Source organism: Triticum aestivum, chromosome 5D (genome assembly GCF_018294505.1).
Source record: "Triticum aestivum cultivar Chinese Spring chromosome 5D, IWGSC CS RefSeq v2.1, whole genome shotgun sequence".
In the NCBI taxonomy this organism is placed as follows: Eukaryota; Viridiplantae; Streptophyta; class Magnoliopsida; order Poales; family Poaceae; genus Triticum; species Triticum aestivum.
This window is the reverse complement of record NC_057808.1, coordinates 8,525,512-8,540,388: the sequence shown is the minus strand read 5'-3', so window position 1 is coordinate 8,540,388 and position 14,877 is coordinate 8,525,512. Positions and strand designations below refer to the sequence as shown.

At 43.1% G+C, this 14,877-nt stretch overlaps 2 protein-coding genes across 4 annotated transcripts; one reads left to right on the top strand and one right to left on the bottom strand.

The window, feature by feature from the left end:
- Nucleotides 1-202: 202 nt before the first annotated feature.
- Nucleotides 203-6,655, top strand: LOC123119091 (ankyrin-1). The gene is made up of 12 exons (XM_044538763.1): nucleotides 203-358; nucleotides 454-525; nucleotides 954-1,127; nucleotides 1,275-1,403; nucleotides 2,780-2,919; nucleotides 3,449-3,532; nucleotides 3,671-3,784; nucleotides 4,085-4,237; nucleotides 4,798-4,899; nucleotides 5,774-5,944; nucleotides 6,038-6,117; nucleotides 6,247-6,655. The coding sequence occupies exons 1-12, from the start codon at nucleotides 304-306 to the stop codon at nucleotides 6,266-6,268; spliced, it is 1,296 nt and encodes a 431-aa protein (XP_044394698.1). The 5' UTR covers nucleotides 203-303; the 3' UTR covers nucleotides 6,269-6,655.
- Nucleotides 6,656-8,340: 1,685 nt separating this feature from the next.
- Nucleotides 8,341-13,958, bottom strand: LOC123119089 (ankyrin repeat domain-containing protein 65). Of its 3 annotated transcripts, none has more exons than XM_044538760.1 (12): nucleotides 13,772-13,958; nucleotides 13,612-13,683; nucleotides 13,072-13,245; nucleotides 12,833-12,961; nucleotides 11,402-11,541; nucleotides 10,726-10,809; nucleotides 10,479-10,592; nucleotides 10,032-10,184; nucleotides 9,386-9,487; nucleotides 8,932-9,102; nucleotides 8,763-8,842; nucleotides 8,341-8,687 (listed from the first exon to the last, which is right to left on the bottom strand). In XM_044538760.1, exons 1-12 carry the CDS (start codon nucleotides 13,824-13,826, stop codon nucleotides 8,660-8,662), a joined length of 1,302 nt encoding a protein of 433 aa, XP_044394695.1. In that variant the 5' UTR covers nucleotides 13,827-13,958; the 3' UTR covers nucleotides 8,341-8,659. The 3 variants fall into 3 exon arrangements, with proteins under 3 accessions (XP_044394695.1, XP_044394697.1, XP_044394696.1); XM_044538762.1 differs by having other exon boundaries at nucleotides 10,479-10,553; XM_044538761.1 differs by having other exon boundaries at nucleotides 13,778-13,954.
- Between the last annotated feature and the right edge of the window lie 919 nt (nucleotides 13,959-14,877).

Sequence of the window (14,877 nt, the reverse complement as noted above, 5' to 3'; positions counted from 1 at the left end):
TAGAAGCGGTGGCGAGAGGGAGGTTCAAATTTCGAAATTTGAATCGAAGAGGCGGAGCAAAAGGGAGGGGAGGGCGTGCCCGTGGCTTCTGTCACCAGTGTCAGATCGTACGGTCAGCGGGAGGGCACGTGTCGACCCCCCATTGCATCCCCCCACCCACTCACTCCCGTTTCCCGCCCTTTTTATCCCCCCAGCCCACCTCCCTCCCCCCCCCCCCCTTCTCTCTGTCTCTCTCCGACTCCAGAAGCTTCCGTCCCCGCCCGTTCCATCTTCACCGCCGGCGAAGAGAGAGAGAGAGGGAGGATGGGGACCCGGGAGCTGCCGCTGCCGACGTGCTTCGAGCTCCTCCTCGGCAAAGGTGACCCGTGGCCGAATCCATCGCTCTGTCTTCGCCTCCCTTCGCCGGCCGGCCGTACGTCTCACCGTTCGATCGATTTTCTTGCTATTGTGCAGAGCGTGACCGGTGGCCGCTGGAGGCCAGGCTCATCTGCGCCGCCCACGACGGCAGCGTCCGCAAAATCAAGAGTAATCCCCTTCTGCCCCCTCCGGTCCGGCTTCTCCGTCTGCTCTAGATCTGCCCGGCCGGGCCGGCCGCTTAGGGTCGATTTAGCCACCGTACGTGCGCGCGCCGGCCGCTGCCGTCCGATTTCGTTGGCCGTCATGCGGCGGCTGGGGGGGTGCCTGATGCTGCTGGGGTTTTCTAGCTGCAGACCAGTGACGATTTCTTGAGTAGCAATGGACGGGATTCTTGCTACGATTTCTAGGACTGGCAGCGAAGCTGGGAATTTGGGGGCTTTTCTAGTTGCAGTCTTGCAGATCAGTGACATTTCTTAATTAGTAGCACTGTAGCAGTGATGATTTCTTTCCAATTTGATGGAATTGCAGTATGCCATGGGATTCATGCTACGATTCGTAGCTAAAAAGGTGCCCCCTTTTTCATGTCTGAACTGCAGAGATCGCAAAGGAGCTGGACGTGCATGGGCACGGGATCCCGGTGACGGTGGCCAACACCACCTACATGGGAATGAACGCGCTGGACGCCGCCGGCGGCCATGGCAGCCTGCCGGTCTACCGGTACCTCGTCGAGGAGGTCAAGATGGACGTCGGAAACCCCGACACCGCTCAGGGTAATCTGTGCTAATGAACACGTGCATTTCCTTTCTGATCTTAGATAAAAATGTACAGTACTACCTTCTTTACAGAGAGGGAGTACTTACTACTACAATGTGAGACTATGGGTTTAATTTATGACTTGACCATCAACTCGCTGCTAGGTTTTACGCCCTTGGAGTATGCTGTCCAGAATGGACACCTCCCTGCCATCAGGTACCTTGTTGACCACGGCGCCGATCTGCACCAGGAACGTTCCACCCTCACTCTTCTTCATACAGCTGCAGTTCATGGTACAGACAAGAGGATCTTTCCCTCTGTTGTTATGATTGGTTTATGAGATATCTGTCCCTGTTTGCTTCAAGCTGTTAAAAGCAGTTTACACCTACCTAAACGAGTATTCATTCAGTACGACTACCAACTTGTGGTAACTGATCATATATAGTAATCCTTCACGTTCCGTATGTTTATTGAGTGAAACGTGAACCAACAAAGCTGCTTCCCCCCTCTAGCTACTGGAACTTTGTTGCCCCAAAACAGTCGTACAACTCCACCATGTTGGTTGAATGTGGAGACGAATGATGTGGCTTCTCATGTTTATCAGCATCTGCATAAGGGCCAATCTTCTAAAATTTTCTGCTGCTCTCAGATATGCAAAAAAGAAAATCCATGTGCCATCATATTGCTACCAGTTTTTGAAGGCAGTATATTTACCACATTTGTCGGTTGATATACTTATATGCCATATTTTATTTTGTTCTAGCGGCCACTGAAACTTGCTAATGTCTGTTTTCTTCTTATATATATGTCATATTTCATTTTGTTCTAGCCATTGAAACTAGTAAATGTCTGTTTACTTATTCTGTTTCTTATCGATGTTATGAATGTCTGTTTCTGAAATATATGTTGTTAGCAGCAGCATAGATGAGACCTGAGAGGTATAACAACAAAAGTATGAAATCCCAAGTTGTGGCAACTGATCATAGTAATTCTTCGTATTCCGAATGTTTACTCAGTAAAATGTGAACCAACAAAGTTGCTCCCCCCCCCCTCTAGCAATTGAAACCTGGTTACCCAAAAACAGTTGTAGAATTCTACCATGTTGCCATAAATTAAAACAACTCTGATCTTATTTGCTTCTCATGTTCATCAGCATCTGCATATTGAGTCTTTTTAGCCGTAAACTTTTAACATAGTTGTCACATTAATTTGGGTTTCTATCTCTCACAAATGTAAAATACTCCATTTGTCATCATGGTGGTACCAATTTCTTTAGGCATTGTATATACCTTATTTGTCTGTGGATCTTCTTGCAGGATATCTATTTCACATACTATTTTGTTCTAGCCAGTGAAACAAGTTCCCAAAAAATGTCTGTTTACTTAGTATGTTAACTGTCTATTTATGCAAGTCTTTCGGGATAACTATTTGATACATTATCTTGTTCTAGCTGTTAGAAGTAGTTTTCCCTCAGATGACTGTTTATTTACTATGACTATGTCTTATGGTAACCGATGATGGTAATTCTTTGTTTGCCATATGCTTATTCAGGGAATTGTGGACCAGCAATATTGCTTATCCCTTCTACATACTGAAACTTTCTTGCCCAAAAACATTTTCATGTACTATTATTAGTGGCATAATCTTTGTTTTCCTTCTTTTTCTCCAGGGCGGTCTGAAATAGTAAAGTTTCTTCTTTCTAAAGGAGCTGATGTTGATGCACTATCAGATGCTGGGACACCACTCACTCTTGCTTCTCTTAGAGGACATGCTAGTATTCTGAAGATCCTTTTGCAGCACAATGCAGATGTACTTTTCAAATCTTTTGTTATGTCATCTTTTAACCCCTGCTCTCTTTTTTGCTGGGTTTTTGCTATGCTGTCCAATTGCCCCACCTGTATTTCAGGGTCTTTTTGGTTAGTGACTTAGTTACTTACCTGTTTGTTCGACATCTGCGCTTGCCGCATTATTCTTTTCCTGCGACATGTGTCCTATGTTACTGACTCCAAAAAAGTGTGGTCGGCTTCCCTTAGGCTTGGCAAAGTATGACACTCATTTTCATCATCGACATGCTTAGTAAAAAGTATGGCAAATATCAGCAACCTTCACAAACCAGTCAAGCATGCTCTGCTAATAGCTGTTATGTGTGAGCCACACCAGGCGTGGTGGCACTGGTGACCCACACAAGAACTCTGAAAAATCACTGGTGACCCACACTATATAAGCTATGCTCTTAGAAAGAAATATCAGCTCAGCTTTTTTTTCCCCCTTACAAATGTTGTCTTTCTCTTGGGTCATATTTTGACATGGCATTAATTTCTTTTATTTATTTTTCCAGCCCAACAAGGGTAATGGTGTGTTTGTACCTTTAGACGTGGCATTAAACAAATCCTTTGTCTCCTGTGTGAAGCTATTGGTTCAGGTACAGTATCCTCTGTTTATTAATTATATTTCAGTAGGAATATAGGATTTCTATAAACCGATGTTTGATTTAGTTATCTCTGTATTAGCAACTAGAAAATTGTTTGATGGGCTTGTCTTCTATGTTTGCATCTGATAGGGTGGGACTAATGTGAACGGCGATAATCCTTTGGCAAAGGCTGCAGAGAAGGGCCTAACTGAAGCTATTAAGTGTTTGGTGGAAGCTGGTGCAAACCCAAATGTTATTGACAGGGTGAGAATGTTCTCTTTTTGCCACATATTCTTGTGTCTTGCTTGGCTTTGTAGTTTCAGTATACATGTCTTAAATTGACACGCAACATCCTTACCAGTTATGACGTAAGTACAGCAACATTATGCTAAGCTGCATTTTTTTTACATAAGCTTGTCGCTGTTTCGCCTTCCCCCTTTGTGCCATGTATTTTGTTAATTTGGTCAGTTGAGTAATACGGTTTTAAGTAGTAGTGTCGACAACATTGCTTATTTCCTAAATGTTGAATATCGCTTTGCTAAAGCTTCGCTTGTCCCTCACCAGTTTGGTAGATTGCCAATAGAGTTGGCTGCTGAGTATGGTACACGAGAAGATGTCGAGATTCTCTTTCCTTTCACCTCTCCCATTTCAACTGTGGCCAATTGGACTGTTGATGGAATCATTAAGCATGTGGAGATGGAAATCAAGCAACTTGAGGTACGTAGTTGTAGCAATTTTGTTGCATGCCCATGGCAATTGTGTCCACCTTAACTCTCTGAACAATGTTGGCATCAAGTAGGCGTTTAACTAAAACTTCATATAACAGAATCTGAATTTCCCGAAGCTTAGTTTCCTATTCCTGCTCATCAAACGCACATGTATTTTCTTGCATCTGCATCACGGTTTAAGCTCTGTTCTGAAAACTCATTTTATTGGAATGATGTTTATTGGATAACTTGTTTTGCTCATATGTCACTGTGCTCAAATTGTAATTCATGAAATCTGTTTTTTTTTTCAAAAATAACAAGGAGGCAGATTCATTTTCTTAAATAGTTCTCTCTATTTCCTGTCTGCTTAGCAAGTGAGAACTGATTTTTTAAATCTTGCATTGATTACAACTATTTCTTGGATTCATTCACTTCACCTTAACATCTTAGTAGAGTAATGATTCTTCCTCACATGCATCTGACCTCCCAAGTTGAATATATATATGTTGTCCAGGATGGTAGTTTTGTGAAAAAGAAGATGTCTGACTCAAGTTATTGTGAGTTGTCCAGGATGGTAGTTTTGTGAAAAAGAAGATGTCTGACTTAAAACAACAAGGGGATGAAGCATTTAAGAAGCAGGATTATCAAAATGCATCAGTGTTCTACACACAGGTATATTGTCAGGCTATTTTTTTTCTTTCTAGACTGGAGGTACAGCCATGAAACATGTTCCTCCATTCAAATTTGGTTGATCCATATTATTAAAATTGATTGACATTTGCAGTGTGTAAAAACTGACCAGTTATCTTGTACTGCTATCACATGAACTTGTTGAAAGATTAGTCACTGGTGTGTGCATCTTGTCACAATATGGAGTATTAGCTGGACATCATAGTCTGGAGAAGTTCCATTCTAGAGCTAGTGGTAAAAAACAATAGGGACACTTACATTGAAAATAAAACAAGAATGCATTGATGTCGGTCTTCCATTTCGTCGGGAGGAATTTTGTTGGAATTAAACCTGACTCGTACGAGTCGTGTCGACTAGACTCCTAACCGAATAGGTAAAGACCTAGACGAGCCTGTGGCAATAAGCCAAGCCTCCGTGTGCGTGAGTACTAGTGCTGCTGCTAGATCGATACTGCAATCTATCAGTTAGCTATACGTGAGAGCTCTGTAATAGTGCTGCTGCTAGATCGATACTTCAATCGATCAGTTAGCTATACGTACGTGAGCTTCCGCCGGACTAATCAATCTAGTGCGCTGCTTTTGCTGTTTACGTGCACGACCAGCAGCGAGGTTGATTGGTAGCGGAATAAAGCTCAGCGTTCGTTGTCTTTCGTGTCGGTCGTCGCGTGTCATCGGAAAGTACTCGGTGGCGTTGTCTGTGCCAATAAATTTCAGGTGGCAGATGGTCTTCTATCACTGTTTTCGTTTCTTGGTCATTGTACGGAGGACAAATGACAAATGATTGGTCGTGTAAAGTGATCCAAGCATTTCTGGAATGTGGCAACTAGAGCAAGTTTTCACCGTTTTGTCTGGTGTAGGCACTGAAGATGGATAACTTCAACGCCAAGCTGTTATCAAACAGGAGCCTCTGCTTGCTTCGCATGGGTGAAGGGCGAAGGGCTTATGAGGATGCAGCTGAATGCACAAAGCTGCACCCGAAGTGGGCAAAGGCGCACTATCGGAAAGGGGCAGCTCTAATGTTCATGAAGGTGCATGCAGTGGGAGGGTTGAAACTGACGATTTCATTGCTGCTTTCACATGTGTCATGTCATTTGATTCCACCGTGCTCTTGTGTTGCGCAGGAGTATGATGCTGCGTATTCCTCACTCTCGCGGGCTCTGGAGTTGGACCCGGAAAGCGAAGAGATCGAGAAACTATTCTGGTAAGGAATCCATCTTCCATCTTGTGCTTTTTTGAGGTTAACATTCCTAGCTGCTGCAGATTCTTGTTGTTGCTGTAACCGGTAGAATCTGTTCCTTGCTTAAATGTTTTGGTCAACCGAATTTTGCAGGGAGGCGATGGAGCTGAAGTGATCATCTTGCAACTGCGGAGGGAAGCTCAGGCAGAATGGGAGCTCTTTCGTGTGTGTGTGTGTGTGTGTGTGTGTGTGTGTGTGTGTGTGTGTGTGTTCTCAGGCAAAATACTGAACTTTTAATTATGGCGCCTTTCTGTGCGCGATTCATGGAGGACCTTAGCAGATGCTTAGGGCAAACCATGTTGCTGGCTGCTTATTTTGAGTTCTCTGAAACTTGCATCTTGTTAGTATGTGGAAGTGTGGCAGCAGTGGATGATGAAATTCCTAACTGTGCTAGAGTGAAATGTTTGGCAGAAGATCAGTATATTCAGACCTTATTGTGTTCCGTAATCTTTTGATCCATTTTGGATCGCATGGAAAAAAAAATTAGACCTTATTGCGACAAGCTGAAAGTTGTATGGCAGATGCTAGTTAAGTAGCTTGTACAGGGTTAACTAGAACAAGAATCAGTAGCCATCATGTTGCAGTTTGGTAGCATACTATTACCTGGGCATCCCTATAGATGTTGCCATCCCCAAATCTTGAGCATTCTGGCCATCTTGTGTTTGGTAGCAGTTCAAGCATTCTGGCCTTAGAATCATCCGCACGGGGCGATTGCTCGAACTGCTGCCATTGATCCATTCATAGATTTGTGATTTGAAGACGCCTCCCCGATAACATGACACATTACCTTTTTTTGTCGGCATTTTGGAAGCTGGAGTGACGTTAGTTGCCCTATCCCGGCCGTTCTTCGTGTTCTCCATTTCTCATCTACCTTGTTTCTAACCAACTGATTTTTGCAGGGAGGCGATGGAACTGAAGTGATCAGGCCCTGCATATGCCAAATGCAGAGAATTCAGGCAGAATGGGAAGCTCTTTTTGTGTGTGTGTGTGTGTGTTCTCAGACAAAAACTCTGAATTTCAAATTACGGCGCCTTTTCGTACCCGATTCATGGACCGTAGCGGCAGCTTAGAGCAGCATAGTTTACTGGCTACCTATTTTGAGTACTCTGAAACTCACATTCTATTACTCCCTCCGTTCTTTTTTATAAGTCGTTTCAGACAGCTGAAACTGAAATGCCTACAACGTCCTATAAAAGTAAACAGAGGGAGTATTATCGGGTGCTGAAGTTGCTAAGCTAGAGCAAAATGTTTGGTAGAAGATCATATATTTTAAATTGCCAGTTCCCATTTACATAATATGTGCAAGGAACATACGGATCCTCCGTTTGACCTATGGTGACGATCTGAAGTTCTACGGCAGATGCTAGTTTTCATAGCTTGTTGTGCAGGGTAAATTAGAACAAAAATCACAAGTACTCCCTCCGTTTCAAAACCATGACAATTATTATGAAACGGAGGGAGTAATTCTCATGTACCGATATATCACATACCTAAACAAACAATGTCATCCCCCAAATCTTGCGTCAGTTGTTCTGACGTATCATCATTCAGACCAGACGAACCACCTTGGTAGCCTAGGATATGAAGGTTCGCTCTCGAGATTTGATAAGCTATTGGCACAAACGAAGGTAGCCATTATTGGATTCTTAACTCTAAGCCAGGGTGACACGTATATTGGAGATTCGATGAGCTTACTCTGGCCTTCTCTGCTCACCTCCGCTGCTGCGGAGGAGGTGGGTGTCACAACATAATTTCATTTTCTTTATTACTCTTTCCTACTTATAAAGATTTGCTAGAATCATCGTACTTTCATGTCCCCCTCCTCCCGCCCCCACCCATCACACAACGCCCCTCTCTCCAGTCTTCAATCTTCATGGTTCAAATCCAACGATGACATCTTCATCTGTGCCAAAAGCTCGTCGAATCTCGAGAGCGGACCTTCATATCCTATCCTACCAAGGTGGTCCATGGACGCGCCAAGCATGCCCACAGCCAAACCCAATGTTTTGAAATCTATGAATGGATAAATGGCAATAGTTCAAGCAATCGCCTCTTGCGCATATTTTGTGGCATGAATGATGACAGCATTTAGGATGCCCTAGTAATAGTATACTACCAATTATTTTTTTGTTCTAATTTATCCTGCACAAGGTACAACTAGCATTTGCTGTAGAACCTTCAGCTCCATGCAATAAGTAGAGAGCACATCTGTGTGTCCCTTGCACATATAAATATATAAATAATGTCAACGGGCAATGTAAAATGTATTGATCTTCTGCCTCTAGCATAGTTAGCCATTTCATCCACTGCCACACTTCCGTACTAACAGGATGCGAGTTTCAGAGAACTCAAAATCGGTAGCCAGTAGCATGTCCTGCTATAAGCTGCTGCTACGGTCCACGGGTCGCATACAGAAAGGCGCCATAATTTGAAGTTCAGTGTTTTTATCTGAGAACACACCTACAAAAAAAGAAAGCTTCTCTCCGCAGTTGGCATGCAGGGTTGATCATACCATTTCCACCACAATAGTCTCCCTGCAAGAATCAGTTGATCAAAACATGTAAATACTAGTAAAGAGTCTGAAGCAGGATGAAAGATGAATCTCTTACAAGAGTAATTTCGCAATCTCTTGACTTCCTGGGTCCAACTCCAAAGCACGCAAGAGTGAGTGATAAGCATCATCATAATCCTACGGAACGCAAGTGCACAGTGAAATCAAATGACACGACACATGTGAAAGGAGCAATGAAATTGTCAGTTTGAACCATCCCACTGCACCTCCATTAAAATTTGAGCTGCTCCTTGCCGATAGTACGCCTTTGCCCACATTGGCTGCAGCTTTTTGCATTCAGTTGCATCATCATAAGACCTTTCTCCATCACCCATGCGAAGCCAGCAGAGGCTCCTGTTTGATAACAACTTTGCGTCAAAGTTATCCATCTTCAGTGCCTGCAACAGACAAAACAGAGGAAAATTGTTGTTGTTGCCACATTCCAGAAGCACTGATCAGTTTACACATTCCAGACTAGACACTAGTGTGTGCGACAGGATGCACACACTAGTGACTAGTCTTTCAACAAGTACATGTGATAGCATTACAAGGTAACTGGTCATTTTTTACACATGGTTAAGGCCAATCAGTTTTAATAATAAATCAACTAAATTGTAATGGAGGAGCATGTTTCATGGCTGTGCCTCCAGTCTAGAAACAAAAAATACTTCAGCAGCGTACCTGTGTGTAGAACACTGATGCATTTAGGTAATCCTGCTTCTTAAATGCTTCAGCTGCTTGTTGCTTTAGGTCAGAGATCCTCTTCTCCACAAAATTATCATCCTGGGCAACTCGCAATAACATGAGTCAGATATATATACATAACTTAAGAGGTCAGATGCGTGTGAGGGAAAAATCAGTACTCTAGCAAGATGTTAAGGTGAAGTGAATGAATACAAGAAACAAATGTTCTAATCAATGCAAGATCTGAAAATCCAGTTTTCACTTGCTACTCAGACTTTAGAAGGAGATCGCTATTTAAAAAATGAATTTGCCTCCTCTTTATTTTTACAGAATCAGATTAAATGAACTATAATTCAAACAAATGTTATTTAATAAAGAGTCATTCAAATAAAACGACTTTGCGAATTACCATTTGAGCAAAATAAGTAAAATTAAAAAAGAGTTTTCAGAACAGAGCTTTAACAGCTATGCATACGCAAGAAAATACATGTGCATTTGACTAGCAGGATGAGGAAACTAAGCTTGGGCAATTCTTGATCTATGAAGTTTAGTTAAACATCGACTTGATGCCAAAACTTCTCAGAGAATTAACATGGAATCAAAATCGCCGTGGGTGTGCAAGAAAATTGCTACACTGACATACCTCAAGTTGCTTGATTTCCATCTGCACATGACTAATGATTCCATCAACGCTCCAATTGGCCACAGTTGAAATGGGAGAGGTGAAAGGAAAGAGAATCTCGACATCTTCCCGTGTACCATACTCAACAGCCAACTCTATTGGCAATCTACCAAACTGTTGAGGAAAAAGGGAAATAAGCAATGTTCCAGGCACGATTAATGCAAACCATATTATTCACCTGACCAAATTAACAAAGACACGACACCAAGGGGAAAAGGCGAAACAGCAACAAGTTATGCAAAAAAAAGGTAACTTAGCACAGCCTTCTATTGTTATTTTGCAGATAGCATGACGTAGCTGTACTTACATCATAACTCGCATGGTTGTTGCACATCAGTATAAGACGTATACTGAAACTATATAGCCAAGCAAGACACGAGAATATGTGACAAAAAGAAGCATTCTCACCCTGTCAACAACATTTGGGTTTGCACCAGCTTCCAACAAGCACTTAATAGCTTCAGTTAAGCCCTTCTCTGCAGCCTTTGCCAAATGATTATCACCGCTCACATTAGCTCCACCCTATCAGATCAAATATAGAAGGCAAGCCCATCATACCGTTGTCTAGTTGCTAATACAGAGATAACTAGATCAGACATAAGTTTATAGATATCCTACATTACTACTGAAGTATAATAAACAAAGGATGCCATACCTGAATCAATAGCTTCACACAGGACACAGAAGATTTGTGTAATGCCACGTCTATAATTCCAAACAGACCAGCAACCTTGTTGGGCTGGAAAATTTAAACAAAGTACTTCATTTTCATGACAAAATATGACACAGTTTCAAGAGAAAAATGAATTTGGAAGGGAAAATGGGCTGAGCTGATACTTCTTTTCTAAGAGTATAGCTTATATAGTTATATATCCCTTTGTTCCCAGTGATTTTTCAGAGTTGTTGTGTAGTTCACCAGTCCCACCATGCCTGATGTGGCTCAAACACTAACAGCTATGAGCAATTTCTGCTTAGTTGGTTTCTGAAGGTTGCCAAAATTTGCCACTCTTCTGAAGGTTGCCAAAATTTGCCACACTTTTGCCTAAGCATGTCTATGGTTGGATGATGAAAATGAGTGCCATACTTTGCCAAGCCTAAGGAACCCTACCCAATTTTTGTGAGTCAGTGACACGTTGTACCCATGTTGCAGCAAAGAATCTTGCCACAAGTGCGGTTGCCAAACAAATTGTCTAACTTTTGGCGTGGCATGGTTAGTTACCGGCCAAAAAGACCCTCAAATACAGGTGTGCAATTGGAGAATGTAGCAAAGACCCGGCAAAGAGAGAACTGGACTAAAAAGACAACATATCAACAAAACATTTGAATAGTACATCTGCACCGTGCTGCAAAAGGATCTTGAGAGTACTAGGATGTCCTTTAAGAGCAGCAAGAATGAGTGGTGTCCCAAGATCTGATATTGCATCAACATCAGCTCCTTTAGAAAGGAGAAACTTTACTATTTCAGAATGCCCTGGAGAAAAAGAAGGCAAACAAAGATCATACCAGTGTTAATAGTACACGAGAAAACATTTTTGGGCAAGGAAGTTTCAATAGCTAGGAGGGAAAAGCATTATTGCTGGTCCACATTTCCCTGAATAAACTTATGACAAACAAAGAATTACCATGATCAGAGTACCATAAGACGTAGTCATACTAAGTAAACAGTCATTTAAGGGGAAACTACTTCTAACAGCCATAACAAGATAGTGTATCAAATAGCTATCCCAGGAGATTTGCATAAAAAGACATTTTTGGGAAATCCGTTTCAATGGCTAGAACAAAATAGCATATGAAATAGATATCGTGCAAGAAGATCCATGGAATAAAATAGTATATACAGTGCCTTAAAAAATTGGTACCAACCTGATGGCACATGGACTATTTTCACATTTGTGAGACAGAAACCCGAATTAATGTAACAACTATGTTTAGAAGTTTCTTAAGACTGAAGAATATGCAGATGCTCATGAACATGAGAAGCAACTAAGGTTGGAGTTGTTTAAATTTATGGCAACAAAAATCTGTTTCTTTTTTACATCAACAATAAAATTGTTTATCGTAGGTTAGCTTAGCTCTTGGTAAAATAAATCCACTTGCATCGCTACTGCATTCCTCTCCACATTCAATGGAAGGCTCTCCAACATAATATCTGCTGCTACATTGTAGTGTTCTACGACTGTTTCTGGGCAAGAAAGTTTCAATAACTAGAGGAAAGCAACTTTGATGGTTCACATTTCACTGAATATAAATATAAGGAAAACAAAGAATTACTATGATCAGTTACCATAAGTTGGTAGTCGTACTGAATACATACTCATCTAGGGGGAAACAGACTGCTTTTAACAGCTTGAACTAGATGGTATATTAAATAGTTACTCCCTCTGTGAAGAAATATAAGAGCGTTTAGATCATTACATTAGTGATCTAAACGCTCTTATATTTGTTTACGGAGGGAGTACTTATCAAGCGAGACCTACATAAGAAGATGGTTATATTTAAATACTAAGTAAACAGACATTTTGGGGTAACTAGTTTGAATGGCTAGAACAAAATATAAGAAGATCAGAGGACAAATTTGTAAATGTAATGTCTACAATATTTTTTTATTCATAACTGAGCAGGATTTCGAAATAATGTGACATGCTTAAACTTCCTTCCCCGCAAAAAAAAGGAACTATGCTCAACACATCATTAGACTGATCGATATGCAGACGTGGAAGAAGAGATATTTATCACGGCAGCAATTTCATTTTTGTTTGTACCATGAGTTGCAGCTGAATGAAGAAGAGTGTTATCTCCGCGTTGCAGATGCAGATCAGCACCATGGTCAAGAAGGTACTTGATGGCAGGGAGGTGGCCATGTTTGACAGCATGCTCCACGGGCGTAAAATCTAGCAGCAAGATCCACACGGCCAGGTCGAAGTCATCATAAGTTAAAGCCACGCAAATTGTCCAAGTGGAGAGGACAATGCATTTTCATTAGGATCAGGAAGCAAATTACCAATAAGGGTGTCAGGCTTGTGGATGTCCATCTTGACCTCCTCGACGAGGTACCGGTAGACCGGCAGCCTGCCGAGTCCACCGGCGGCGTGGAGGGCGTTCATGCCCATGTAGGTGGTGTTGGCCACCGTCACCGGGATCCCATGCCCCTGCACGTCCAGCTCCTTTGCAATCTCTTCAGTTCAGACAGACAAAAAAGGAGGACACTTTTAGTTACCAATCGGGACAAGAATGCAGTATATGAATACTGCAATCAGAATCATAAAGAATCGCTACTGATTTTTAGGAAGGGGACCAAGAATTTGGTCTGAAAACCCCCATTTGTGACGAGAAAAAACCTCAAACCCCAGCACTCTAATCTAATCACAAGCAAAATTGAGACCCTGGAGCCGCATCTCGCCCAAAATCTGCGCTAAATCGGAAGCGGAGCACACACGGCAGCCAAACCCTAATCCCCCGGCCAGATCTAGCGAGCGAAATGACGCCGGGGAGAGAGAGGGGGGGGAGGGGGTGTGGGGATTTGGTGAAATGCGGCGCTTACTCTTGATCTCGAGGACGTCGCCGTTGTGGGCGGCTTCGATGAACCTGGCCTCCGGCGGCCACCGGTCGCGCTCTGCACAGCAAGCGAAATCGAACGGTGAGACGGCCGGCGGAGGGAGGGCAGGTCCATCGACGGTCGATTAAGTTAGGGTATCAGTCACCTTTGCCGAGGAAGAGCTCGTACAGGCGAGGCAGCGGCCATTCCCGGGTCCCCATCCTCCCCTCCCTCTCTTCCTTCGCCGGCGGCGGCGGCGGCGGTGGCGGTGGCGGAGGCGGAGGAAGGCAAAGGACGAGGGAATCTTCTGGAGTTTGGGGGAATGAGAAGGGCGGGAAAAGGGAGGGCGCTGCCCTTCCCTTGCTTTGCTTTTCAATTCAAGTTTTGAATTCTGAATTTAAACTTGCTTTACTGATTTCCTCTTCGATGGCGATTATGCATACCCCCTTTTGGGGAGAAATGCAGCTACTATCCTACCAAGTTGAGTCCGATTTTTCGATGGTGAATCCCATTAAAGTAACTGAAGAGATCTCTGCGCGAAAAAAAAAGTAATTGAAGAGGTGCCTCGATAAATGCTGGCGTGAAGTCTCGGCACGAGCCTGAAAGAGGATCAAGGTGCATGCGTATTACGGTGGTGGGAGCAGGTGGTGCCGCCCAGCCGACTAGAGTTCGAACCGTTGTCAGCCAAATTCTGTGTCTGGCTTGTGTCCGTGACGAATTCAGAAGTTTGGTCAAATTTGTTGTCAAGGATGGGGCCTCAACCCAGTTCTGGCTTGATTGGTGGACTGGTGATGGCCCCTTGGCCGTCACTTTTCCTACCTTGTTCTCTTATGTTGCTGACCAGGCCTGCTCGATCGCTGCGCTTGCTGCGTCGAACTGGGATTTTGCTTTTAGACGGGTTTTGTCTCTTGAAGAGTTGGCAACCTGGCAAGATCTTATTGCCCTCTTGCCTACGCTCTCGGAGACACCTGACAAGATTATTTGACCTCATCCGACCTCTGGCCGATTCTCAGTTAAATCTCTTTACTCTAAAGTCATTCCGGGTAGGCTTGACGATCGTCTCAAGGTGTTGTGGCGTGCCCATATTCCTCTCAAAATCAGAATTTTCCTTTGGCAAGCTATTAGATGTAAACTTCCGGTCAGCGACCAAATTATTAAACGCCAGGGCAATGCTAGCCCAGCATGCACTCTTTATGAAGAGTTGGAAGACACTTAACACATCCTGTTCAAATGTACACTTGCTAAGTTTGGCTGGAGCTGCGTTCGGTCGTG